This window comes from Mus caroli, unplaced genomic scaffold, assembly GCF_978045245.1.
Source record: "Mus caroli unplaced genomic scaffold, Mus_caroli_1 scaffold_13, whole genome shotgun sequence".
NCBI classification, from domain to species: domain Eukaryota; kingdom Metazoa; phylum Chordata; class Mammalia; order Rodentia; family Muridae; genus Mus; species Mus caroli.
Genome location: NW_028227268.1, coordinates 19730393 through 19754044, shown reverse-complemented (window position 1 = coordinate 19754044; position 23652 = coordinate 19730393). Strand labels below are relative to the sequence as shown.

At 52.7% G+C, this 23652-nt stretch overlaps 2 protein-coding genes across 14 annotated transcripts; one reads left to right on the top strand and one right to left on the bottom strand.

Moving 5' to 3' along the window:
* Positions 1 to 7876: 7876 nt before the first annotated feature.
* Positions 7877 to 17218, top strand: Rundc3a (RUN domain containing 3A). Of its 9 annotated transcripts, none has more exons than XM_029483758.2 (11): positions 7877 to 8222; positions 12217 to 12332; positions 12740 to 12873; positions 13019 to 13104; positions 13836 to 13925; positions 14024 to 14104; positions 14256 to 14421; positions 14529 to 14686; positions 15279 to 15440; positions 15531 to 15637; positions 16642 to 17218. In XM_029483758.2, exons 1-11 carry the CDS (start codon positions 8116 to 8118, stop codon positions 16782 to 16784), a joined length of 1350 nt encoding a protein of 449 aa, XP_029339618.1. In that variant the 5' UTR covers positions 7877 to 8115; the 3' UTR covers positions 16785 to 17218. The 9 variants fall into 9 exon arrangements, with proteins under 9 accessions (XP_029339618.1, XP_029339617.1, XP_021031149.1 ...); XM_029483757.2 differs by having other exon boundaries at positions 12737 to 12873; XM_021175490.3 differs by lacking the exon at positions 16642 to 17218 and adding an exon at positions 16051 to 16442 and having other exon boundaries at positions 12725 to 12873.
* A 753-nt stretch (positions 17219 to 17971) lies between these two features.
* Positions 17972 to 22810, bottom strand: Slc25a39 (solute carrier family 25 member 39). Of its 5 annotated transcripts, none has more exons than XM_021175499.3 (12): positions 22664 to 22810; positions 21443 to 21542; positions 21248 to 21307; positions 21083 to 21133; positions 20562 to 20695; positions 19847 to 19914; positions 19631 to 19755; positions 19288 to 19461; positions 18870 to 18979; positions 18629 to 18710; positions 18471 to 18551; positions 17972 to 18369 (listed from the first exon to the last, which is right to left on the bottom strand). In XM_021175499.3, exons 2-12 carry the CDS (start codon positions 21525 to 21527, stop codon positions 18254 to 18256), a joined length of 1086 nt encoding a protein of 361 aa, XP_021031158.1. In that variant the 5' UTR covers positions 21528 to 21542; positions 22664 to 22810; the 3' UTR covers positions 17972 to 18253. The 5 variants fall into 5 exon arrangements, with proteins under 5 accessions (XP_021031158.1, XP_021031155.1, XP_021031156.1 ...); XM_021175496.2 differs by lacking the exon at positions 22664 to 22810 and adding an exon at positions 22276 to 22421; XM_021175497.3 differs by lacking the exon at positions 22664 to 22810 and adding an exon at positions 22142 to 22239.
* Positions 22811 to 23652: the final 842 nt, after the last annotated feature.

The following is a 23652-nucleotide window of genomic DNA, read 5'->3' as shown; positions in this document are numbered from 1 at the left end:
CTTCTTCTTCTTCTTCTTCTTCTTCTTCTTCTTCTTCTTCTTCTTCTTCTTCTTCTTTTTTGGTTTCTCTGTGTAGCCCTGGCTGTCCTGGAACTCACTTTGTAGCCAGGCTGCCTCAAACACAGAAATCCTCCTGCCTCTGCCTCCCAAGTGCTGGGATTAAAGGCGTGCACCACCACTGCTCAGGGTGCTAAACTTTCTTAATGATAGAAAGCCAGCCCATCAGACCCTTACAAATTGCACAAAGACCCATGATTCTTTGCAACATTACTTTCCCCCTCTAGAAAGCAGGGGCCTCCTGAGTGCATCCAGAAGGTCTCCTGCAAGCCAGGTTCAGTTTGCTCATCATCATCAATACAGTGAATGAGGAAGATGTCCTATGGAATACCTGCATCAGAAAGCAGGAAAACCCCCAGAGGAAGTAACTGTGAATTCCTCCTGTTGTCTGTCCCCAGGGAAAGAGAAGGGCTTTGAATCTTCCATCACCAAATTAACATTCACTTGCTACCTCCTCTGGCTTGGTGGTTCAGCTGGTACAGTGCATGGCTGTGTTCACCTCATCTGCAGCCATTGATTGGGACTGAAATTGGATGGGTCAGACACCACCATTGCTGAATCCCTTAGAGTAGCATGTGGGACAAGGAGTTATTTCTGATTTTCTATTTCAGCAGGAGGGGTTGTCTTCCCGTGTGACTTTTCCTACCATTTTTAAAAAATGTTTTAGGGGCTGGTGAGATGGCTCAGTGGGTAAGAGCACCCGACTGCTCTTCCAAAGGTCCAGAGTTCAAATCCCAGCAACCACATGGTGGCTAACAACCATCCGCAACGAGATCTGGCGCCCTCTTCTGGAGTGTCTGAAGACAGCTACAGTGTACTTACATATAATATATAAATAAATCTTAAAAAAAAAAGAAGGGGCTGGTGAGATGGCTCAGTGGGTAAGAGCACCCGACTGCTCTTCCGAAGGTCCAGAGTTCAAATCCCAGCAACCACATGGTGGCTCACAACCATCCGTAACGAGGTCTGGCGCCCTCTTCTGGAGTGTCTGAAGACAGCTACAGTGTACTTACATATAATAAATAAATAAATCTTTAAAAAAAATGTTTTAAAAACTATATTTGTGTATGGGGTGTCTAAGCATGTCAATGTGTACATGTGGAGGTTAGGAGATAATCTACAGCATGAGGGTTCTGGGACTTGAATTCAGGTTGTCCATCTTGGCAGCAAGCCCCTTGAGCTATGTTGCCAGCCCCACTTCTTTTCACTCTTATTTGAAGAAACAAATGAGAGGTTTGTGGTAGCTACTAAGTACATCAATTCCAATTATGTTCAAGGACCAGAGAAATGTCCATCAGGTGAGTCTATGGTCAGGCCTCCTCTGATCATCTTCTTCTGTAACATGTCCCACTCGGCTAAGTGTCCAAGATGGCATGTTGGTCCCCCAGACTCAGACTCTGTACTCACAGCCTTATAAGATCTGCCCTGCCCAGTGTAGAGCAGTTCAGATAAATGGCTAATTGCACTTTAGAAGAAGAGTGTGGTGTTAACAACTTTCTATAGTATTGGAAGATTCCAGAAGGGAACTCGCTTCCCCTTCGATCCATAGGCTGTGTGTATCTGATACGTGGCTTGGACCAGGCCACCAGCTAGATATTGTGATTTTCCTTTGACTAGTGGCTGCTGTCAGCCAGCCCCTTTCTCGCTCTTGCTTGTCTATTTGGGTTATATGAGGGAAGAGACCTCTTCCTTGGCTGTCCACCTGTCCAATAATGTCGTAACTTCTTAGTCATGCCGGTAAATGAATGATGGTGTGTTTTGATGACCACACATTTTCTGGTCTCTGTTCTGACTTCCTGTCAGAACCACTCACTGCAGGAAGTCAGGGCCCATGGGGCCTCCACGTCCACCCACTGCAGCCTGCAGAGGATAGCTACCACGGAGTTGAGGAAGCCAGTTGCTCTACACCACCTTGATCAGTTATGATTTTATTGCAGGGAGTGTTTCTGGGTCCTTGTGAGAAGCACAGTGGATAGCAGTGTTTCCTGGTCTTATGTGATGTGATGCAAGTTCTATAGTGCATACCCACCCCTCTGTGCCTCTTGTCCCCCTCCCCTGCAGAAGTTCCAACATTCCCAACTCCTTAACTAACACCAGGATTTTGACCATGGTACACAGGGACATTCAGCAGCAGGAGTCCTTGTCAAACCTTTAAAATGTTATCTCTAAGCTTGGGTAGAGTGCTGCATTTATGTATCAATCAGCTTTTTCATTCAGCCTCGTGATCCACCTCCTGATTCCAGCCCCGTACTCCCAAAGTCCCTACCCACGCATGCTCTTCTGATGTTTGCTGGGATATTCGTTGGTCCCTGCAGCCCTCTTGTGCTCCCACATCTGGGGAAGTTCTTCCATACCTTGTCCATGAAAAGACTTGACCACAGTAATTGGCTAAGAGCCTGGAGGAGGCTGGTATCATTTTGTGTGGTGTCTTCCACCAAGGAGAAGGGGCTGCTTCTTTGGCTTTAAAGATTAGGGAGAAGCCTTCATCAGGTACCAGAATTTATAGTCCTGTGCCAGGTCTCAGAGTAGAGTCTGCTCCTTCTATTAGTAGGCTGTGAGTTCCTGGGGTCTCATACTTTCCAAATCAGATTGCAGAATCGATTTTCAGCACATTCTACTTCCATAGATTGCAGGAGATGTAATTGTGTTTCCTTAAATTTTGTCATGGAGGGTTTATCAATATCCCAAATTTATAATTGATGAGAAATCTTTCTCTTTCTTTCTTTCTTTCTTTCTTTCTTTCTTTCTTTCTTTCTTTCTTTCTTTCTTTCTTTCTTTCTTTCTTTCTTTCTTTCTTTCTTTCATCTTTTGGTTTTTCAAGACAGGGTTTCTCTGTGCAGCCTTGGCTGTCCTGGAACTCACTCTGTAGACCAGGCTGGCCTCGTACTCAGAAATCCGCCTGCCTCTGCCTCCCAAGTGCTGGGATTAAAGGCATGTGCCACCACGCCCGGCTTGTTTTACCATTTTTATAACTGCTGGTTATACCTTATACTCAAATATTAAAGCAATTGCATAGGTGTTGCCTCTATCACATAGCAATTCACCATGGGTAAGGGTCCCACAATCCAGTGGCATTAGAATCCCATCTATCTTAGCAAAAGAATTCTGCCATATAGAGCTGCCATGTAAATAATGCATGATTCAATCCATAATTCTGTTCTGGGGGTCTGGACAACTTGGATGTCAAATGCTATCATCTGGGTTTCCTCCTAAAAGTAGCATCTGAGTCAAGGAGTCAAAGGCAAGTCTTTTCCTTTTTTTAAAGATTTATTTATTATGTGTAAGCACCGTAGCTTCTTCAGACACTCCAGAAGAGGAGGTCAGATCTTGTTACGGATGGTTGTGAGCCACCATGTGGTTGCTGGGATTTGAACTCAGGACCTTCAGAAGAGCAGTCGGTGTTCTTAACCACTGAGTCAAAGGCAAGTCTTTACTTGCAAAGTGATGTTAGGAGCACCCAGGAATGTGACAGGAAGAAGAAAAGAACCATAGAGTGAAAGACTGTGAGTGAAAGCCGGGCAGTGGTGGCAAAAGCCTTAATTCAGCACTTAGGAGGCAGAGGCAGGCAGATTTCTGAGTTCAAGGCCAGCCTGGTCTACAAAGTAAGTTCCAGGACAGCCAGGGCTACACAGAGAGACCCTGTCTCGAAAAACAAAACAAAACAAAAAAAAAAGTGAAAAAACAATATAAACAAACTAAGGATTGTAGAATGTCTATAGAATCTCTAGGAATATTTCTCGCTCTCTCTCTCTCTCTCTCTCTGTGTGTGTGTGTGTGTGTTATATGGGGGAATAGCATGCATCATGTGTAAGTGTAGAGACAATGGATGTCTTCCTCTTTCCCTCCTTTTTTGTTTGTTTTTCAAGACAGGATTTCTTAGTGTAACCAGCCCTAGCTATCCTGGACTTGATTTGTAGACCAGGTTGGCCTTGAACTCACAGAGATCTGCCTGTCTCTGCCTCCCCAGTGCTGGGATTACAGGGGTATGCCACCATAACCAGCGCTCTCTCTTTCTCTCTCTCTCTCTTTTTCTTTTCTCTTCTTTTTTTGAGACAGTATCTCTGTAGTTATTTGGATAGGATTGACCTAATGGGTTTGAATGTTTGGTCCATAGGAAGTGGCACTATTAATTAGGTGCTGTGGCCTTATTGGAGGAAGTGTGGACTTGTTGGAGGAAGTAGGTTATTACTAGGAGGAAGGCTTTGAGGACTCATAATGCTCAAGCTATGCCCAGTAGGGTGGACAGTCGGAGTCTGCTCCCCTGAAGATTAAGATGTAGAACTCTCAGCTCCTTCTCCAGTACCATTTCTGCTTGTGCACTGCCAGGCTTCCTGCCATGATAACGGACTAAACCTCTGAAACTGTAAGCCAGACCCAATTAAATGTTTTTCTTTCTAAGAGTTTCAGTGGTCAGAGTGTCTCTTCATAAGCATTAAAATCCTAAGAAAATCTCTCACTGAATTTGGAGCTTGCCAGCTCCACTAGACTCGCTGTCCAACAAGCTTCAAGAGTCATGCTGTCTCCATCTCCCCTGCCTTGAGCAGACTGGAGTTACAGGTATGCGTTGCCAGCCCATCTTTTTACGTGAGTGCTGGAGATATGAACACAGGTCCTTTTGTTTGCACAGTAAGTCTTGTGTGTGCTTTTTAAAAACTAGTTTTGTAACCAGGCATGGTGGCACATGCCTTTAATCCCAGCACTTGGGAGGCAGAGGCAGGCAGATTTCTGAGTTCGAGGCCAGCCTGGTCTACAAAAGTGAGTTCCAGGACAGCCAGGGCTACACAGAGAAATCCTGTCTCAAAAAACAAAAAAAAAAGAAAAAAGAAAAAAAGAAAGAAATGGAGAGTATCAGCCCCATAGGGGGATGGAGCTGTTGCTGTTGAGACTTTGGCACCACTGTTGGCTGAGGCACCTGCACCTGAGCATCCTCGCGCCACAGAGGACAGTGGTGCTTTGTCAAGCAGAGTCTCGGAATTGTTCTTGCTCCAACAGACACAGAGAGAGCTTGCTTGGAGGCTGAGTGGGGAAAGGCAGACTTGCCTCCTCTAGGTGCTTACCTCCCTCGCTATCCAAGTCTCTCTGCTGTCCAGCTGAGTTCATGACTCTGCTACCTGGTTCCCCAGACTCCATCACTGGCTTTCTCTAAGATTCTGCTAAAAGGAGATACAGAAGGAAACTGGAGGATGGGGGAAAGGAGAGTTAGTTTAGTTCATTAGCCACCGTTTGTTCTATTTTTGGAGTTTTTCTACCACTGGACATAGTACCTAGGCTTTTGCTTCTTTCTATGCTCTCAGAACCATTGGAGAGACCATGGTTTTACACAGGACGCTTCTCCTGAGAGTCTCAACCATGCAGGTTCCCAGGCCTCCTCTGGTCCCGAGTCCTGGCTGCCAGCTGCTGCTACTCTTGTGTTGTCTCAGCACTCTCTTCTCAATGCTCTTTCTGTTTTCCACCCCTGCCCCCCACCTCAGGAACATGTTTCCTGTATTTATATCCCTCTACGAAGACACATAAAGCACTCCCTGCTTTCTTGACCCTTCCCTGTCTTATACATGAGATTATCCTCGTGGTAGAATGGATGCACATTCCATAGACACACACTGAAATAACACACAAGAAAAACGAGTCTCCTAAGCTAATGTTGAAAGAAGTAATCACTGGCTGCTCGTGGTATCACATGCACCCGGCATTCAGGAGGCAGGGGGTGGGTGGATTTCTGAATTTGAGGCCAGCCTGGTCTATATACAGTTCCAAGACAGCCAGGGCTACATAGTGAGTGAGGCCTTGTCTCACAAAAAGGAGGAAGATGAGGAAGAGGAAAAAGAATGAGGAGGGAGAGGAGGAGGAGGGAGAGGAGAAGGAGGGAGAGGAGGAGGAGGGAGAGGAGGAGGGAGAGGAGGAGGAGGGAGAGGAGGAGGAGGGAGAGGAGGAGGAGGGAGAGGAGGAGGAGGAGGAAGTAGTCACACCTTCCTGTATAGCTTTCTTCAGTTCTATAAAGTCTCAACCCTGGGAATGTTATATTGTTGAACACATAGGTGATAAGTCTATACTGAAAAGAAAGGAAGCTGTTATGAGTCAGGATATGACAAAGGACAGGTCATGCTTCTTGCTCTCCAAACTACAGAGCTGAGTTGTAACTCAGTGGTATAGTACTTGTCTAGATGTGTGAGGCCCTGTGTTCAAACCACAGCACAAAGAATGCCTTACTAGAAATCATTATCAAAATCTCCAACAGACATGAGCCAGACACATAGGCCAATGGGGTAGATAGAATAGAGAGCTTGGCTACACTCTTATGTATATGGTCAAATCATTTTGTGTGTGTGTGAATGGGGAGAAAGATAGTACCTGATACTATATCCAAAACTCACTTAATGTGGCCCACAGATCTACAAGCAAGCCTTTACAAGTCAAAAAAACCAGGGCATCTGGGATGGCTGTCCAGTGGCAGAGCACTTGCCTACAACCCACAGGTCCTGGGCTCAATTCTCAACACTGAAAACAGAAAAGGCAGCCAGGCACAACAGAGACACTAGGATCTAGAGCTTAAGATTATCCTTGGCTTCAGATCAAGTTCCAGTCCAGCCTCCCAAAAGACTATCTCAAAATGTCCAAAGGAGCTGGGCATTCCAGTTCTCAGAAGGCAGAGGCAGGAGGATCTGCCGACAAATGGAATTCCAAGCTAGCCAGAGCTATATAGAGAGATCCTGTCTCAAAACAAAACAAAACAAAACAAAACAAAACAAAACAAAACAAAACACAAAAACATACAAAGGCAGTGATTTCTAGGACTTGACCCCAAAGATACAGACAACAACAAAGGCCAGGCTGGACACTTCATGGAAATTCAAGTTTTTTGAGTATCAAATGACAGTATCAACAATTTTAAAAGACAGCCCATAGAATGGGAGAAAATAATGCAAATCAGATCTGATAAGTCATTGATAGCCATAATGTATAGCCTTACATTCCACATTAAGAGGAATGACCCAATCGAACGCGGGCAATGTTCAAATTCTGGAAGTGGTTTACCAGGAATGGAGCGGACAAGCAGGGACGTGAAGAGCAACCTGGAAGCCAAGGATAGCACAGAAGCCAAAACAAACTATGCCTTCAAGTCCTGCCCAGCTAAAAGCGAACCATGTTTGACCGCCCCCCTATCAATGTAGGCTGCCAAAGAGTTAATCTTTAAATCTACTGGTCGGTGGGGTGGCTACTGCTAAGAACCCCTATGAAGTCCAGGACGCCAGACTGTCCGTAACCCCAAATCCCTATCCTGAGTGGTTTCAAGCTCTGGACTCAAATGGTTTCGCTGAGTTCCCATCCTCCACCTGTAGAGAGACTGGTTTGCTTGGCTAGCGCAGACGAATGCAACCCCGCAGAGACTGACAGAAGAGGCAGCTTCTGTGGCAGCCTTTAGTTTCAGAAGGCCTGGGCCGGGCTGACAAGCCTGGGATGAGTGGATGGGGGGTAGGGCTGGGATAAGGATGCAGGAGGTAAGGGTCTCCATTCTTTAGGGTACAATGAGAAATCTGAGACAGATAGCACCGACTTCAGGCCAGAAACAAGGGAAAGAAGCGTCAAAGCTGAGACGCCAGACGAGGATCCCCAGCCTTGAGTGTGGGGGTGGAGAAAGGGCCCTTCTCTACACAGTCTCCGTTGTCTCTCCGGGGGACCCCCTCCGCTCTCTCAAGGGCCTCTATCCTTCCCCTCCCCCAAAACTCTGCGCCCTTTGCGGATTGGTCCCGGGCTGCCGGGGGCGGGGCTTATGGCCCTGACGTCACCGGCCGAGGAGGGGGGACGGGCGACTGGGGGAGGGGGTGACGAGCTCCGGCTCAGCACCTCGGAGAGCTCCCTCCCCGGCCTTGTTTTGCTCCGGAATCGCTGCCGGGGGAGGGAGCAAAGGGGCCGGCCTTAGGCGTCGAGGCCGAGGGATGGCAGTGAAGAAGACGAAGGGCCCCCGGGGGCAGAGGGCCCAGCCGTGATCCTGCGAGGCGGGCCGGGGCGCCGGGTGGGGTGGGGGGCAGCGGGCGGCGACAGCAGTGGCCGCACATCTGGATGGAAGCGAGCTTTGTCCAGACCACCATGGCTCTGGGGCTGCCCTCCAAGAAAGCATCTTCCCGCAACGTGATCGTGGAGCGCAGGAACCTGATCACCGTGTGCAGGTGGGCGCCGCTGGCGGTCGGGGTGGGGTGGTGAGAGGGGTTGAAGCAGGCTGAGAAATCTAAGGGTTGAGCATGCCCATGAGGATGCTCTGCAGCCACTGAGAAAAGGCAGGGCAGGGAGGACCGCGCTCTCTATCCTTCCCAGGCCCGGAGCCTGGAGGCGGGCTGGAATGTCTGGTCCTTATTCTTGGCTAAGCCAGGCCTATGCCCAGCCTGGGGTTGGGGGGATGAAGAGAGTTTAATTGGCACTGCAGTTTCCTGTGAGAACCAGGAAGTGACATTGTGTATGAGAGGGGGAGGAGGGAGGATGGCTGGCTCTCTTCCTGGCAGTGGGGGCAGGGTGGGCAAAGGGAACTCAATGGGGTTGGGGGTGAATGTCCTCCAAGTCCCCTCTTGCCACCCCTGCCTGCTTAGCGTCTTGGAGTGGAGCTTTCCTGAGAGACTTTCCTATGCTCAACCCTTCATAAAGCAAGGATGGTGTTTCTAGGTAGCAGCAGCCTGTGGCTGGACCAATTATGCACAAAGGCCCTGAACCCATCCAATGAAGGTCGAGGGCATTACCCCGCTGTAGGGAGCACCCAAGGCCTAAATGAAGCTGGGGCCCCAAGTAAAGACTGGGAGCCCAGATCCCAAAATCCCTGAGGGTGGGGCAGTTTCAGGGCTAGGAAAATTCCCCTCTTTCTTGGACATCGGAAAGTAATCCTCCCCACTTCAAGGCTGCAGTGACTCACCCTGCCTGCCCTGCCCTGAGGCCAGAAAGCCACCAGCTGTGCAGGCTCTCTCCCAAGCCCCCACCTGTCCTTGCCACTCCCTCTGGGATCTCCATGCCAGCTGCCTTCTCCACCTGCAGCCTCCATGTCCAATGGGGTGCTGCATCTTGGCTCTTAGTGCGCCTGGATGTGGGACTGAATTGTCCTTTCTTGCCAGTCCCACTTGCGTGAACATAAACCACAGCCCTGTTCCTTCTCCCAGAAATCATGCCCACCTGATGCCCAGTCTCCCGTTACCCAGGGTTCCTTTGGAGTCTGGACACATACCCAGCCATGTTGCCTCTGTGTCAGATCACCCCTTTGCCAGTGTCTTGAAAGTCTGTGCACATCACCTCTGTAAGGAGGAGGCTGGGATGTGCATCTGTGACCTAGCCGGAAGCACTTACTGCCTTCATATTCCAAACCTGCCAGTGTGGTGTCAAGAGATTTCTGCCCTTGGGACCATACTTGGGCTCAAGCTTTTGCATCAGTTCTTAGCTGGGCAACCCTGTGGCCGTCTCCTATCCACACTCAGAGCCTTTGGTGCTTTTTCTTAGGTTTTACATCTTAGGTGTAAAAGCCACTCCAAAGAATGTGTCATGGTGTGCCACGTTAGATACTAGACAGTGCCTGGCACACAGAATCAGCTCTATTTCAATGACATCCTTCTGGCCTCTCTCTTGGTTCTTGGCAATCTAGGCCCATCTTTTTCTTGCCTGCCGGGAGAGCTGGGGCTTAGTGTGTGGGAAAAGGAGAGAGAGCCACTGGACCTGAGCCAGAGAAAGAGAGGTTCAAGGGACTTAGAGGTAGCTCAGAGTGGGGGACAAGGAATAGTTTAAGGGCTCAGGGGCATGACAAATTCTCCAAATCCTGAGGGACCCTGCTGCCTCATTACTGTCACGTGGTTCTCCTCTAGCTCCCAGCAGCTCCCTTTAGTAGACTGCTGGCTCCCCTGGGCCCTGGCCTCCCTGTCTCCATGGTAACCCCAGCAGTTATCCTCCTCCTAACCAGGTCCACACCATGGGGTTCCTAGAGGCTCTGACCAGCTTTCAGCATCTCCAAGGACAGATAGCAGATGGCTGCCATGCTCACCAAGCCCCAGACCTCTACTGAAGTCTGACCCAGATGACCACAAATCGGTGGTGTGCATAACAAAGCCCAGAAAATGGCCTTATCGCAGTCGCAGGCTTCCTCTTTCCTGGCCAGGCCAGCCTTGCCTCCTCACCTGGCCTGTGCCCAGGAATCAATACACTCTCACCTTCTCCCACCCTTGTCTGGGATCTGAACCAAAGTTGAAAGGGGCAAGTGCTGATATTTCTGTTTGCACCCAAGGAAACAGGCTTTGAATCCAGCAGCCTGCTTATCCCTAGCACAGTCTAACGCTGACCTGTCTGCTCTTGGGCTTCATCCCCTGATAAGCCCAAGGGAAGGTGACAGAGAGGGGCTCCTGGTTGTGCTGTTTGCTTGAGAGCCTTAGTAGCCAATACTTCATGACTGGGGGCTTCTAAAGTAGAAGGCAGAGGTCACTCAGAGCTTGTTTGTATTTTGTTTGTTTGTTTGTTTGTTTAAGACAGGGTCTCTCTATGTAGTCCTGGCTGTCCTGGAATATACTGTGTAGACCAAGCAGGCCTAGACTTACAGATCCTCTTGCCTCTGTCTCTTGAGTGTTGGGATCAGATAAGGCGTGTGCCATCATGCCAGGCTACCTTTTTTTTTTTTTAAAGATTTATTTATTTATTTTTTAAGATTTATTTATTGATTATATGTAAGTACACTGTAGCTGTCTTCAGACATTCCAGAAGAGGGAGTCAGATCTCGTTACGGATGGTTGTGAGCCACCATGTGGTTGCTGGGATTTGAACTCCGGACCTTTGGAAGAGCAGTCGGGTGCTCTTACCCACTGAGCCATCTCACCAGCCCTTTTTTTTTTTTTTAAGATTACATTTATTTTATTTATCTGTTTTTTTTTTTTTTTGTGTGTGTGTGTGTGCATGTGCCACGGTGTGAATGTGGAAGTCACAGGACAGCTGATGGGAGTGGGCTATCTCCTTCTACCATGTAGGTTTTGGGCTTGAACTCTGGTCCATGAGCTGTGGGGCATGTGGCTTTATCCACTGAGCCAGCTCACTGGCCAAGCCTCAGTAATTAGAGCAGCCACTAGGAAGCCGTAAGACAGAGCAGAAAGAGCCAAGGATGGAGAATGGGCCAACTATTTGCCTTTTCCCATGTTACATGACTGATCATTCCATCTCTGGAGCCTTTAACCTCCTTACCTGTGTGATATGGGGCAGGTTGTCATGAGAGGACTCATTTCCAGGGGTTGTGGCGAGGTCACACATATGAAATATAGTTCTGGACACAGTGCATGACTTGGTTAAACATGGATAGAATAAAAGCACAGACTGAAGTCCCTCCTGTATCCCAGGGCGCCCGGCTCCTGCTCTGTCTCCAGCAGCAGAGTGGTAATGAGATGTGAGGAGCTGCGCATCCTCTCCCTGTTCCGCTCCACTGCATAGATGGCAAATGGAGACTCTAGCATAAGGATGGTAGAGGATGCCGGAGGCTGAAGCAGGGCTGCAGAGGGCGGTGGGGGCTGCTTGGCTCCAACCCCTCTGCCTCACCTGCCTCCTTTGGCTACCTTCCTTCCTGAGAAACCAGTGTCTGTGCCCCCCCCCGCCCCCCGAATCCTTTCCAGGGATCAGAGTTCCTTCCCACCCAATGTATGTCAGACCCACACCCTGCATTCTGCCCCCACACCCCAAGCTCCACACTGCCTAGCTCTGGGCAGCTGGCGTGTGGGTGGGCTAGCTGAGAAGAGAGGGGAGGAGGGAGGTCCCAGAGCTGAGTGTCCACCTGGTCACGAATGCATGCCTACATTCCTGCATGCACATTCTGGTACAGGTGACCCCCTCCACCCCCAGAGAGATGAGAGCTCATTCCAACACTATTGAAAGACTCTTTGGGAGCCTGGGTCCAAACTTGGCTTCTGACGCCTGGTTGACCCTCGATTCACACATTTGAAAAATGTCACCTGAAGGGTGGTAGCTCTTGCTGTCTTTCTGCTGCCCTCCCTCTCCTCCCACCTAACCTGGAACCTTCCTCCTCGGTCTAGTTTCACCTCCCCTGCCCCCATGACACCCACGCCCCTCATGACCTCTTCTCTGCCGGTTCCTCAGACACCCTTCCTCCTCTGCCGCCCTGTTTGACCCTCCCTCTCCTCTCCCCTCCCCTGCCCCCACCCCCAGGTTCTCTGTGAAAACCCTGCTAGAGAAGTACACAGCAGAGCCCATTGATGACTCTTCAGAGGAGTTTGTTAATTTCGCAGCCATTTTAGAGCAGATCCTCAGCCACCGATTTAAAGGTAGGCCATCCATCACCTACCCCTTCCAACCCCAGCCTGTGGCGTTCAGCTACCATATCCCAGGCTCTAATAGCCTTGATGGATTTCTAACCCCCATCCCTGGTCCTGGACCCCATTCTGGGCTGTACATAGAAACGAGAGCATAGAAAGCATAGTGTTGGGAGACTGGGGAGAGGGTGGTGTGCCCACATCTCCATCACTGTGCATGCAGCATGTCCTCTGTCTCTCTGTCTCTCTCTGCTGGCCAGCTGCAGCTCACACCGGGGGTGGGGGGGTAGGGGAGGCATTACCTGTGTGTCTGGTGGCTTAGGCTTATGCATGCAAGTGTTTTGTGACATGGACCTTTTCCAAACTCCCTGGTATCGCTGAGTCCCCTCCCTGCCCTGGCTCAGCTTGTGCCCCAGCAGGGCCAGCGAGCTGGTTCAGCTCAGATGGACAACGGGGCTTCTGGGACTACATCCGGCTGGCCTGCAGCAAAGTGCCCAACAACTGTGTGAGCAGCATTGAGAACATGGAGAACATCAGCACAGCTAGAGCCAAGGTGAGGGGCCATAACAGGAACACCCCTGATCCCTGCCCTGGACAGAGGGACCCTTTGCCCACAGCACTCAGAATGGGGACCATACCAGAGGGACAGATAGGTCCCTCTCTGGGACAGTTAAAGGTGATCGATCCATGCTTTTCAGGGCCGGGCGTGGATCCGGGTGGCTCTGATGGAGAAGCGTATGTCGGAATACATTACCACAGCTCTTCGGGACAACCGAACTACCAGGTTAGACCTCTTCAGGCAGCAGCATGCACATTCATTGCCTAAGCCTTAAGTTCCCACAGCAAACTTCAATACCTGGACTACAAGTTCCGGCATGCAGTGGTAGTTGGCTTCCCGCAGATGACATGGTTACTGGACTACAGAGGCCTCAGTCACATGCCATTTTACTTGGCCTTACGCCAGGACCTACAACACATAGCCCTGCCAGCTCTGCAAACAAAGGCAGTCACTCTGTTCTTGGATCCCAGTGTTCAGAGCTTCAGTGCTTAGAGTGGGATTTGCTGAGAAGTTGGGTCCTGACGGTCAGGTCAGAGATCACGGGGCAGAATGTGTCCTGTGGGAGTGGGGAGCTCTTGGGGGTCTCCCTCCCCCATCTGATTTTTTTTTATAATACGTTTTATCCCTAGTCCATCTTATTTCAGAGACAATTGTCTTTTGAGGACCTCATTTACTGTATGTGTGACAAGCACTAAGACTAAGATTTACTCCCTGATTTATAGGATTGAGGTGACCCAATGCTTTGATAGGGGTTGCTTAGCCTAGAGAACAGAAATGTGTTTCTTGTAAAGGAAACAGGCATTGTGATGGGGGCTGGGTCAGGTGCTAGTTCCAGTGAGGTACTGAGCTGGAAGGAGTCTCCTTCCTGTGGGGAAAGTTTGTGATAAGTAAACCAGGCAGAGAAATCCTGGGTGGAGGGACACCCCCTGGGAGTCTCAGCTTTCTCCTCCCTGCAGACGGTTCTATGACTCCGGAGCCATCATGCTGCGGGAGGAAGCCACTGTCCTCACTGGGATGCTGATCGGGCTCAGCGCCATCGACTTCAGGTGGGGTCTGCTTGGCGGTGGTGAAGGGGACTTTCTCACCCACAACTGTCCAACGCCCCTCATTCCCTCCCCCCACCCCTGTGGCTCTTCTGCCCCAGCTTCTGTCTAAAGGGCGAAGTTCTGGATGGGAAGACGCCGGTGGTCATCGATTACACACCCTACCTAAAATTCACCCAAAGGTGAGCAGCCCGGTTATTGCGGTGGGTGAGGAGATGGGTACCGGAAAGGCGCTGAGTGTCATCCTGGTGTCACTGCCCAAGGGTCGGAGTTGGGGTGCTAGTGGGGCGAGGCGGGGCGTAGCCGGCCCCACCCACTGCTCCCGCTCCTAAGCTACGACTACCTGACGGATGAGGAGGAGAGGCACAGTGCCGAGAGCAGCACCAGCGAGGACAACTCACCAGAGCACCCCTACCTGCCTCTCGTCACCGATGAAGACAGTTGGTACAACAAGTGGCACAAGATGGAACAGAAGTTTCGCATTGTCTACGCACAGAAGGTGCGCAGGGCGAGGCGCGGGGAGCTGGGCGCGGTGGGGGCAGGGCCTGGGGCTGGGACTCCAGCTGGGACCCCTTTGGGCGTCCGGGCTGAGCCGGCGCCCCGCAGGGATACCTGGAGGAGCTGGTGCGTCTGCGCGAGTCGCAGCTGAAGGACCTGGAGGCGGAGAACCGGCGGCTGCAGCTGCAGCTGGAGGAGGCAGCGGCACAAAATCAGCGTGAGAAGCGGGAGCTGGAAGGAGTGATCCTGGAGCTGCAGGAGCAGCTGTGAGCCCGCCTCCCGCCCTGACCCCTGGGAACCCCAACATGACTCCATTGGCTGGGATCGCTTTTCTGATGACACCCAATTCGCATCAGCCTACCCATCCCATCCCCTTTCCCAAGATCCTGTGGCGGTTGCCAAACATTACCTGCCCCTCACATTAAGACCCTTGCAGCTTCCAATACCCATCAGCTAGAGACACCAGCCATTCCTCACAGGACTTTAGCAGCCTTCAGTTTTATCGTGTGCCACCCCCATTATTAAGGCCTCTGATAGGCATCACACACACCCCCGCCCCCAATGTGGAACATTTCCTCCCTGAACCTGACCCAGCTTGCTAGGACGAATCCCACCCCTTCAAGAGTACCCACCCTTTCCACTCTCCTCCCTACATCATCCCAACTGACTTCTAAAAACTCACTCCATCATGAGTGCACTAATCCTGGCCACCACAAACATGGCCTTAGATCCTAATGCCATTATTCCAGACTTGTACCATCCTCCCTGAGCAGCACAGATCCCCATTTTTACCACTCAAGTTTCCGTACTAAACCCTGCCCCCACCTTTGCTGAGTCTCGCTTCCCTCTCCCAGCCAGGCCTGATCCCCCTCCCCCTCCCAGGACAGGTCTGATCCCCGGTGACCATGCCCCCCTGGCCCAGGGTTCCAAGGAGCTTACGACACCCCTGGTCAACCAGTGGCCCTCCCTGAGCACACTTCATAGGCCCGAGGGTGCCAGCAACTCCAAGCTATATCGGAGGTAAGCCTCAACCAAGTGCTGTCCCCATACCCCAGTTCCAGGAGCTGGAGCTGCAGGTCATTCCCTGCACACTTTTCTGTTCTGCTGTAGACACAGCTTCATGAGCACGGAGCCGCTGTCTGCAGAGGCCAGCCTGAGCTCAGACTCCCAGCGCCTGGGAGAGGCCAAGAGGGACGAGGAACCCTGGGGCCCCATCGGTGAGCGCACCCCACACACACTCATCCACCTTGGCACTTCAGGAAAGGGATAGGGCCCAAGTAGTCAGGCTGTGGCTGAACCCCTTATTCTCTCAACTCTTCCTGTACTTATACACCAATGAGGAGCTTGGCTTGAGGTTTCAAAACAAAAGTGCAAATTCTGGCCCCACCTCTTCTACCTGTAAATGCAGTCAATCTCTGCACTTGGCTGACCCAGATTCCCATCTGTAAAATAGGGATGTTGGTAAAGAGCCTCCAGTGTGCACGTATGGAGAGGGTGCAATGGCTTTCTAGTGTCATGATACCCGCACAGGGCTTGTCCTCCGGGGACTCCTGTGCCTCACTGGCTCTGCCCACATGCACACTGTGAACCGCCTGCCTGACCAATGTTTTCCCCTTTCTTTGGCTGCCAGGAAGCTCAGAACCAAATTAGTGGCTCCCTCCAAGCGAATGCCCAGGACTTCAACGCATGCATTTTGTGTTGACCCCTCCTTGGTTACTCCCTTCCTAGTCTCCCCCCTGCCTGGACCTCCTGCCTTGGTTTTTTTTTTTTTTTTAACACATAGATATATATTGTATTGGATAACTCGACTTTTGAGATGAGGCAGGCTTTGGACATGTAACTCATAAGCACACTGTGTTTGTGACTGTGTGTGTGTCTCCCCCACCAGACTGTGAGCTCCGTGAGGGCAGGGACCATGTCTTGTCCATTCTCTGTATCCCCAGAGTGTGAAACAGCAAATGCTCGCTGTGTGCTTAATAAATGGACAAAGAGAGGCTGAATCTTGGGGAGACAGACATAAACTGATGGTTTATGACACAGTGTCTCAAGCCCTGTGCAAGGAATGTTCAATCAAGGTTTAATTAAAAATGGCAGATGCTCCAGAAGAGGCCACATCCCCTGGGGGTGACTGGAGAACTGCCCTTCTGCCCACCCACGAGGACCTCCTCCCCACATACAACACAGGCTGGTCGACCTGGCCTTACCCGCCCTCTCTCCCTAGGGAAGGACCCCACGCCCTCCATGCTGGGCCTCTGCGGCTCCCTGGCCTCCATCCCCAGCTGCAAGTCCCTGGCAAGCTTCAAATCCAACGAATGCCTGGTGAGCGACAGCCCTGAGGGCAGCCCAGCGCTCAGCCCCAGCTGAGGAGCACCAAGGGCAATGCCAGCCCCACCTGCCAGGGGCCATGGACAACTGCCACCTTTTGAGTCCCCCAACCCAGGCCACCCTTCAAGAACACCACCAACCTAGCCTCGGGTCTCTAGGGAAAGACGAGGCAAGCCTCTTTCCTGCTTCTGCTTCCTGCCAAGGAGGCAGGAGCTGCATGGGAAGTGGGGGGGGCCAGGAGGGACACCCAGATTACAGATCCTCAGGCCCCTGGGGACACCGCTCCATTCTGGTGGCTCTGAAGGCTGCCTGGTTCCTTCTGCTCATCTTCTACACTTGCCTCAGGAGCAGGTGGTCCAGCCCTGGCATTCCTGCTGCCCTGCCTCTGGTCTAACCCTGTGTACCCTCTGAAGTCGCCCTTCCTTGGTACCTATGTGGGGAGAGATTAGGCAAATAAAAACCAGAGGACTGAAGTGGTCTCATCTGTTGGAGAGGGGGGGTCCGGCTCCCTAACAGGTCTCTTAACCAAGGTACCTATGCCAGGAGGATGTGCCCTGGGGGACCACATGGGGCCATCATTTAGGGTGTGGGCTGAGTGGGAGGGGGCTCCGGATTCTGTACATCTATCTGCAGGTGCTTTCTGGATCTGACCCCTCTAAGACTTTCTCAATCCCTAGCAGTGCTATGAGGGTGTGCCTTAGTGGGTTATCTGCCTGCCACCGGTCTACCCAACTCCACTGTAGCCCAAAGCTGTACCCCTTTCCTTATGCCAGAGCTGGTAAGTGGGCAACGCTGCCCCAGTGACACCACCTTGGCTTGCCCTAGGGGCGATGGCTCTTTGCTCTCACCCCAACACAGTGGGCCCCACATGAAAGGCCCTTACTACCTACCACGCAGGCAACCTTTCACCCCTATCTCTCTGGGTACCCCCTAAGGTGGGAAGCTTTTAAGACAAGGTCTCTGGATGGCCTGGAGCTCAGTATGTAGGCCAGGTAGGCTTCAGATCTGCTCGCCATGAACTCTCGGGGCCACTACACCTGTAGACGCTAGCTTTTTGTTGTTTTTTTGTGAAGACAGAATTTGGCTGTGTAGTCCTGGCTGGCTTGGTATTGGAGGCACTCTTCCTGCCTCGGCCTCCCAAGTGATGGAATAACAGGTGTGGGCCACTGTGTCTGACTGGGGACCCCCAAACGTGCACACATACCCCAAGACACCGCAGCCACAGCTGTGCACAGAAGACCATCTTTAGACAGGGAACGAATGGGGCCGAGATACTGCCTGGCCCGAGCTCTCGGCTCCTCGGGCCAAGCTATAACAAACATGGGGATACAAAGAAGGGCGATCATCAGATTTGGTCTTGAATTCGGGAGGCGGGAGAGGGGCAATCCTGGGAAGGGAAACAGCAGGAATCCAGGTCTGAGGACAGCCTGGGTGACTGGACTGGGAGGGAAGGCACTTGGCTCAGTCTCCTGATCCCACCCGTGCAAGAGCCGGTTGCTCCCCGACTTTCAGCGGCCCAGAGGCTGCTCCTGGTTGAGCCTCTGGAAGAAGCTTTTGCCAAACTCGTAAGTGCTAATCATGATGGCACAGGAGGGTGCAGCCTTGATGATCCTGGGGAGGAAGCCTGTGATGGAAAGACAGACCACAGTGAGGGGTCCAGGTCCCCTCACACACAGCATGGATATATATCATATATGCAGTGCATTCACAGAGACAGACACCCACCTGCAAAGAGTCCCCTGGTGCCAGATTCAGCCCGGATTCTGCGAAGCAGGAGCCAGGTGGAGTCAACTCTGGGCGGCTTCACTGCAGATGCAAGGCCCAGCTCAGTAGGGCTCAGCTCAGGCCCCTGTCTGCCCTCTCCCCTCACTAGCCCAGCTTACCTCTCACAGCCTCCACTGCTCCCAGTGACATCTGTCGCTGTGTCTTTACCACATCGAAGGGTAGGGTAAGGGTGGCAGCCACCTGGTCAAGTGAGGACAGGGCTCAGCTCCATTCCCAAGCCCTGAGAGGGACTAACGCATCTCAAGGGCGGCTGAGGAAAGCACGCAGGCTCTCTGGCAGGCATTGCTATGTTCTGTAGGACACCTCTGGTGGCCCTACCCCCCAGGGCAGTCAACTCACCATTCCTGAGATGCCACCGGCCACGAAGCTGATGCCCACCGATGTCTGGTCTTTTGGTCTCAGCCCGTTCAGCCAGTTCTTCACCAGCTCGTAGTTGAACCAGTACAGAGCTTGAGAAGATACACACTCATTAAATGGGGGAGCCAGGGAGGTGGGCTCCAGACTTCTCACCCTTCACCCCCACAGCCACACCATCCCAGGTGCAGGCTTGCCTGCTCTCAACCAGGTCCTCCTCAGGACTTAGGTCAGGAAAACCTAGGCAAAACCCTAGGTCCCTGCTAGACCTATCCTTATATAATGAGGGACCCAAGGCTCAGGGAAGTGATTATGACTTCACAGCCATTTTAGTAACGAAGGAGGGACTTGGTTAAACATTACCAAGAGCCCTTTACCCTAGGCCCTGACCCCGAGCGCCTACCTGAGAAGGGGACATCTCGAAGAGCTGTGGGACCCCAGCCCAGCCACAGCGAGCGCCAGCCACCCTGAGTCACCGCAGCTTGAACAGAGGAAGCCAGCTCACGGTATGACACATGCTGAGCCTGCAGCTTGGTCCGCACGAGCTCCAAGGGGCTGACAACTGTCACGGTGCCCACTAAGGAGGCGAGGGTTGGTAAGACAGCGGAAAGAGGTCAGGCCAAAGAGGCCATGCATTCAAACCCAGCTGCTGCCCCAGGGCCTGAGGGTTTAACATACTCCCCCACCCCCAGGCTAGCAAGAGGCTGGCACTGGGACCCAGAAGGTCAAGGGTTAGTTGTGCTCACTTCGGGCGAGGGCACCGGCCACCATGGGTGCGTAGAGGTCAGAGGTCAAGGACTGACCACACAGGAAGGCCTTGAGTTGGTCGTAAGCAGTGAAGTAGATGGCAGTAGCTGGCACGGTCATCACCCTGGGAGTATGGAGAGGCCAGGAAAATCACTTAAGGGCTCCCAAACCTCTCAAGCACCCCTTCCCCACCCGGCCATGACTAGGGTACTCACAGGGTGGCTGGGAGGCCGCTCCACAGGGTCCTAGTGCCCTCATGCCGCACAATCTTCACAAAGGCATCCTGACCAAGCCAGCAGGCAGCCCAGGGAAAGAAGACAGAGATGAACAAGGCCTGCGATGGACTGGCTCAGCCTCTGCCCAGAGTCTTGCTTGAGTCCTGAGAAGAGCCAGTTAGCTCTACACACACACACCCCCACTCCACGCCCCCCAACTTGGTTCTAGGTGGACTCCTAGTCACCCCTTAAACCTTAAGGAAGTGGATGGACGTTGGTGCTATACATCTTTAGTCTCAGCGCTCGGGAGGTGGAGAAGGTGGAACTCTGGGAGCTTGAGGCCAGCCTGGTCTATTACAAGAAGAACCCTATCTACCACTACCACCACAAAAAAAACCAAACCAAACCAAACCAAAAAAAACCTAAACAAACAAACAAACCAACCACACACACACACACACAAAACCTCACCAAAACCACAAAAAGCAAAGAACAAAACAATTCCATAGTAAAGAACCTTACTAGTGTGTATTACGCTATTAGGTCCTGTTTTTGATTCTCAGCATCAGGAAGAAAAAGCTTTCTGAAGGAACGGCCTCCCGGGTTAGCCCTTCCTACACTGAACAACCACCCCATTTGCTTTCCATTCCGCACACCGGCAGCCTAGCCAAATCCAAATCGAGTCCCTCTGAGACACATTGATTCTGCTCCTTACCAAGGTGCCAGTGAACCGTGTGGGGTCCTGAAACCAGGTGGCACAGCGGGTACCATTTGGGCACAGGTACAGGGGCTCCAGGACTCCATTGCAGTATAGGAGGCACTTCCCTGGGGACTGTAGAGCGGAGGATGCTGGGAAAGGGAACGGACATTAGGGTGGAAGGGCCTGGAGCCTTGCTGGGTGACATAGCTGGGTCAATATGTGGCTATTCCTGTGTGGGACAGGAAGCTAACTAATGGGGCCTTAAAGTATGGGAGGGGTGTGGGGGGTTGTCTCGAGACAGGCTTTCTCTGTGTAGCCCTGGCTATCCGGGAACTCACTCTGTAGACCAGGCTGGCCTCGAACTCAAGAAATCCGCCTGCCTCTGCCTCCCAAGTGGGACATTAAAGGTGTGCACCGTGCACCACCACTGCTGGGCTCATGTACTACTCTATGATCATGGGTAACCCAGGTACTCGAGGGACACTCAACACTTCTTCCCTGGGTCCTCCCAAGGGCCTGGGACTTGGGGCACTCACATTTGGTGTAGGAGAGACTCCAGAATCTGGAGGGAGTCGTCAATGTCAATTCTGAAACACAAAAGTCAGCCCTGGTGGTCAGGAATGCAGCCTCCCCCACTAGAACCCCATCTCTGGGAAATCCTTATTTTGTCAGGCAGCTCGCCTTGGTCTGGTGGTACTCACCGCTGGCTGCTGAGGGTCTCTGAGACTGAAGGCGGACCTTCACCACATCCAGGGGTGTCACTGGGGAAGGAGGTAGGTCTGAAGGTTCCTTCAGGACAACACTCACCCTCTTCTTCATCAGAACCAAACTGCCTCCAACCTCTAGTCCACATTAACCCCCCAGCTGCCCCACCCCCCCATCTCCCCAGGTCTTACTGAAGAGGGAGGTGACCACAGCCCCAGCTCCTGAGGCCACCATTTGCTGCAGGGGGCTAATGCCCCCAGGGTCCTGATCATCCATCTCGGAATTTCAATCCTGAAAACACACACCACAGTCAAATGGAGCTTACCCCCTGACAAGGCAGGCCTGGGAGTGGGGGGAGTGGGGAGCAAGCATGAGGTAAGGTGCTCTGGGACTTTAACGACAGCGCACTCAGGGCTCATCCAGAGTTTGCCTGTATAATCTTCAAAATCTAGAAATGTGCTCACTTTGCCGAGGGGAAAACTAAGGCTCAAAGGTTGCTGTGACCTTCAAGGTTACGTCATTCGTTTGGAAAGAAGCTAGAATAGCCGTTGGCCAAAGACATGATGGCTATTTTCTCGGCCACATGCTCCTCCAGACCACAGAGGCCGAAAGATCAAACACCTGAGCCCCTCCACCCAACATCTGGGCGGACACATGAGCGCCCCGGGCGAGGAGAGGTCGAGTCCGGCACCGAGAGAAACGTGTAAACAAATCTGCTGATAGAGGAAGATCCACCTTCCTTCCCAAGATTGCTGGCCCTCCCCCACACTGCCTGCCCGGGGCCAGAGAGGACAGGCCGTGAGGCCTGGATGGCAGGACATTCTCTGTCTGCCTCCTCTCTCCCTTAAAACACAAGCCGCGGAGACGGAAGCAGAGACCCAGTAACAAACCCTTTCACCGAGACTCGGCCGCACTCTATGCCCAGTAAAGGGGTTCACGGAGAGGCCCACCCCCTTCCCGCGGCCTCGATTCCCCTCCCAGGCGGGGACCCTCGGAGAACCCACTCCATCCCAGGTCCGCCCACCTGGCTCGGAGCCCGTCCTTGCGCCGCGCCACGCCAGGGGCCTGGCGGGCCCATAGCGGCTCCGCGGCCGGTGCAGGGTCCGCGCGTGCCCGCTTCGCACAGCGGCCGCCCGGGAGAGTGGTGGGGCCGGCTCCGCCCCCAGAAGGCGAAGTCCCGCCCCGTGGCCGACCGGCCGCGCGCACGGAGTGCAACGAGCTCCGCCCACTCGCGGCCCTCCTCCCACCCCCCTAGTTCCGCCCTTGCGCCGCGGCCGCGTGGGCGGGTCCCCGCGGCCCCGCGCTCCATGCGGCCCGCAGGTCAAGGTCGTCGACTGGATGGCGCTTGCACCCGGCTCCAGTAGCTCTCCTCTGCCCACGCCCTGCAAGAGTGCTGTCCGGGGTGTCCAGACCTGCGACCGCTGGAACTTTCCAGACCGCTTGGGTATTGCTGCTCCGCGTCCTTTACGGGGCAGCTGCCGCGAGGGTCGGTTCTTCAAGGTCATCAGAGTGTGGGACAGCAATGGCTAACATCTGCCCACTTAGCTCCGTGGCGGGAGTTTACGATTTATGGCGAACCTGTTGGCTGGAATCACCATCCTCTTTTACGGATGATGAAACGGGGTTGCAACCCCAGAACGCTTTATGACCTGCAAGGCAGCCTTGTTAGCCGACCTGCAACCTGGGCTAGGCGTGGTGTGGCCCTGGGCAAATTTCCGGGACCTCTTTGGGCCGAGGACTCCGGGGACACAGAACATAGAGCAGGAGAGAAAACCAGTGTTTCGCGACAGAGCTAAGACTGTTACCACTTTTAATACTTAGAAGTTTTTTGGTTTTTTTTTTTTTTTCCCCAAGACGATCTATGTAACCTTGGCTGGCATAGTTTCCAATGTAGGCCAGAAATGGCCTCTACCAAAACTTTTCATAGTAATTATTGATGTAGGTGCCCCCATTTTACAGAAAATGAAATGGACTCAGTTTAAAACTTTTGCCGCTGCCTTCCCCGGTGGGCTTGCAAACAGCGCTGTTTCCGCACCAGCTCAGTACCCGGCACCCCACCGCCCGCCTCGCCTTTAAGACTTTCACGCTAACTCGGTGTTCGATCGAACAGAAACGGGAACACGTGGTGCGAGCCTGCACCTTTAAGAGGAAAGGGCCGCGGCTTTGACGTCACTACCGTCTCCGCCCCTCAGTCCCCAACTGGTTGCAGACCGCGCTGGAGCCGCCCAGCCAGCCCGACTAGCACGTGGATTCCAAGTGGCCAACCATAACTTTACCCTGAGAAAACCCTTTCGGCATTTCCAGGCTCGGATGCTCCAGCTTTGGGGGCGGAGTGAGAGCAAACGGGTAGTTAGGAAAGCAGCCAATGATCAAAAGGCCCGGGCAGTCGGTTGGCTCAGTG

Coding starts and splice junctions, on each gene's coding strand:
- Slc25a39 (XM_021175494.1), bottom strand. CDS start 21,670: ATGAGCCCTGAGTGCGCTGTCGTTAAAGTCCCAGAGCACCTTACCTCA. Junction 20,696..21,082: donor GAGTCTCTCCTACACCAAAT/GTGAGTGCCCCA, acceptor TCCCTTTCCCAG/CATCCTCCGCTCTACAGTCC. Junction 18,711..18,869: donor CCGGTGGCATCTCAGGAATG/GTGAGTTGACTG, acceptor TCACTTGACCAG/GTGGCTGCCACCCTTACCCT.
- Rundc3a (XM_029483756.2), top strand. CDS start 8,116: ATGGAAGCGAGCTTTGTCCAGACCACCATGGCTCTGGGGCTGCCCTCC. Junction 15,441..15,530: donor AACTCCAAGCTATATCGGAG/GTAAGCCTCAAC, acceptor GTTCTGCTGTAG/ACACAGCTTCATGAGCACGG. Junction 15,638..16,641: donor GGAACCCTGGGGCCCCATCG/GTGAGCGCACCC, acceptor CTCTCTCCCTAG/GGAAGGACCCCACGCCCTCC.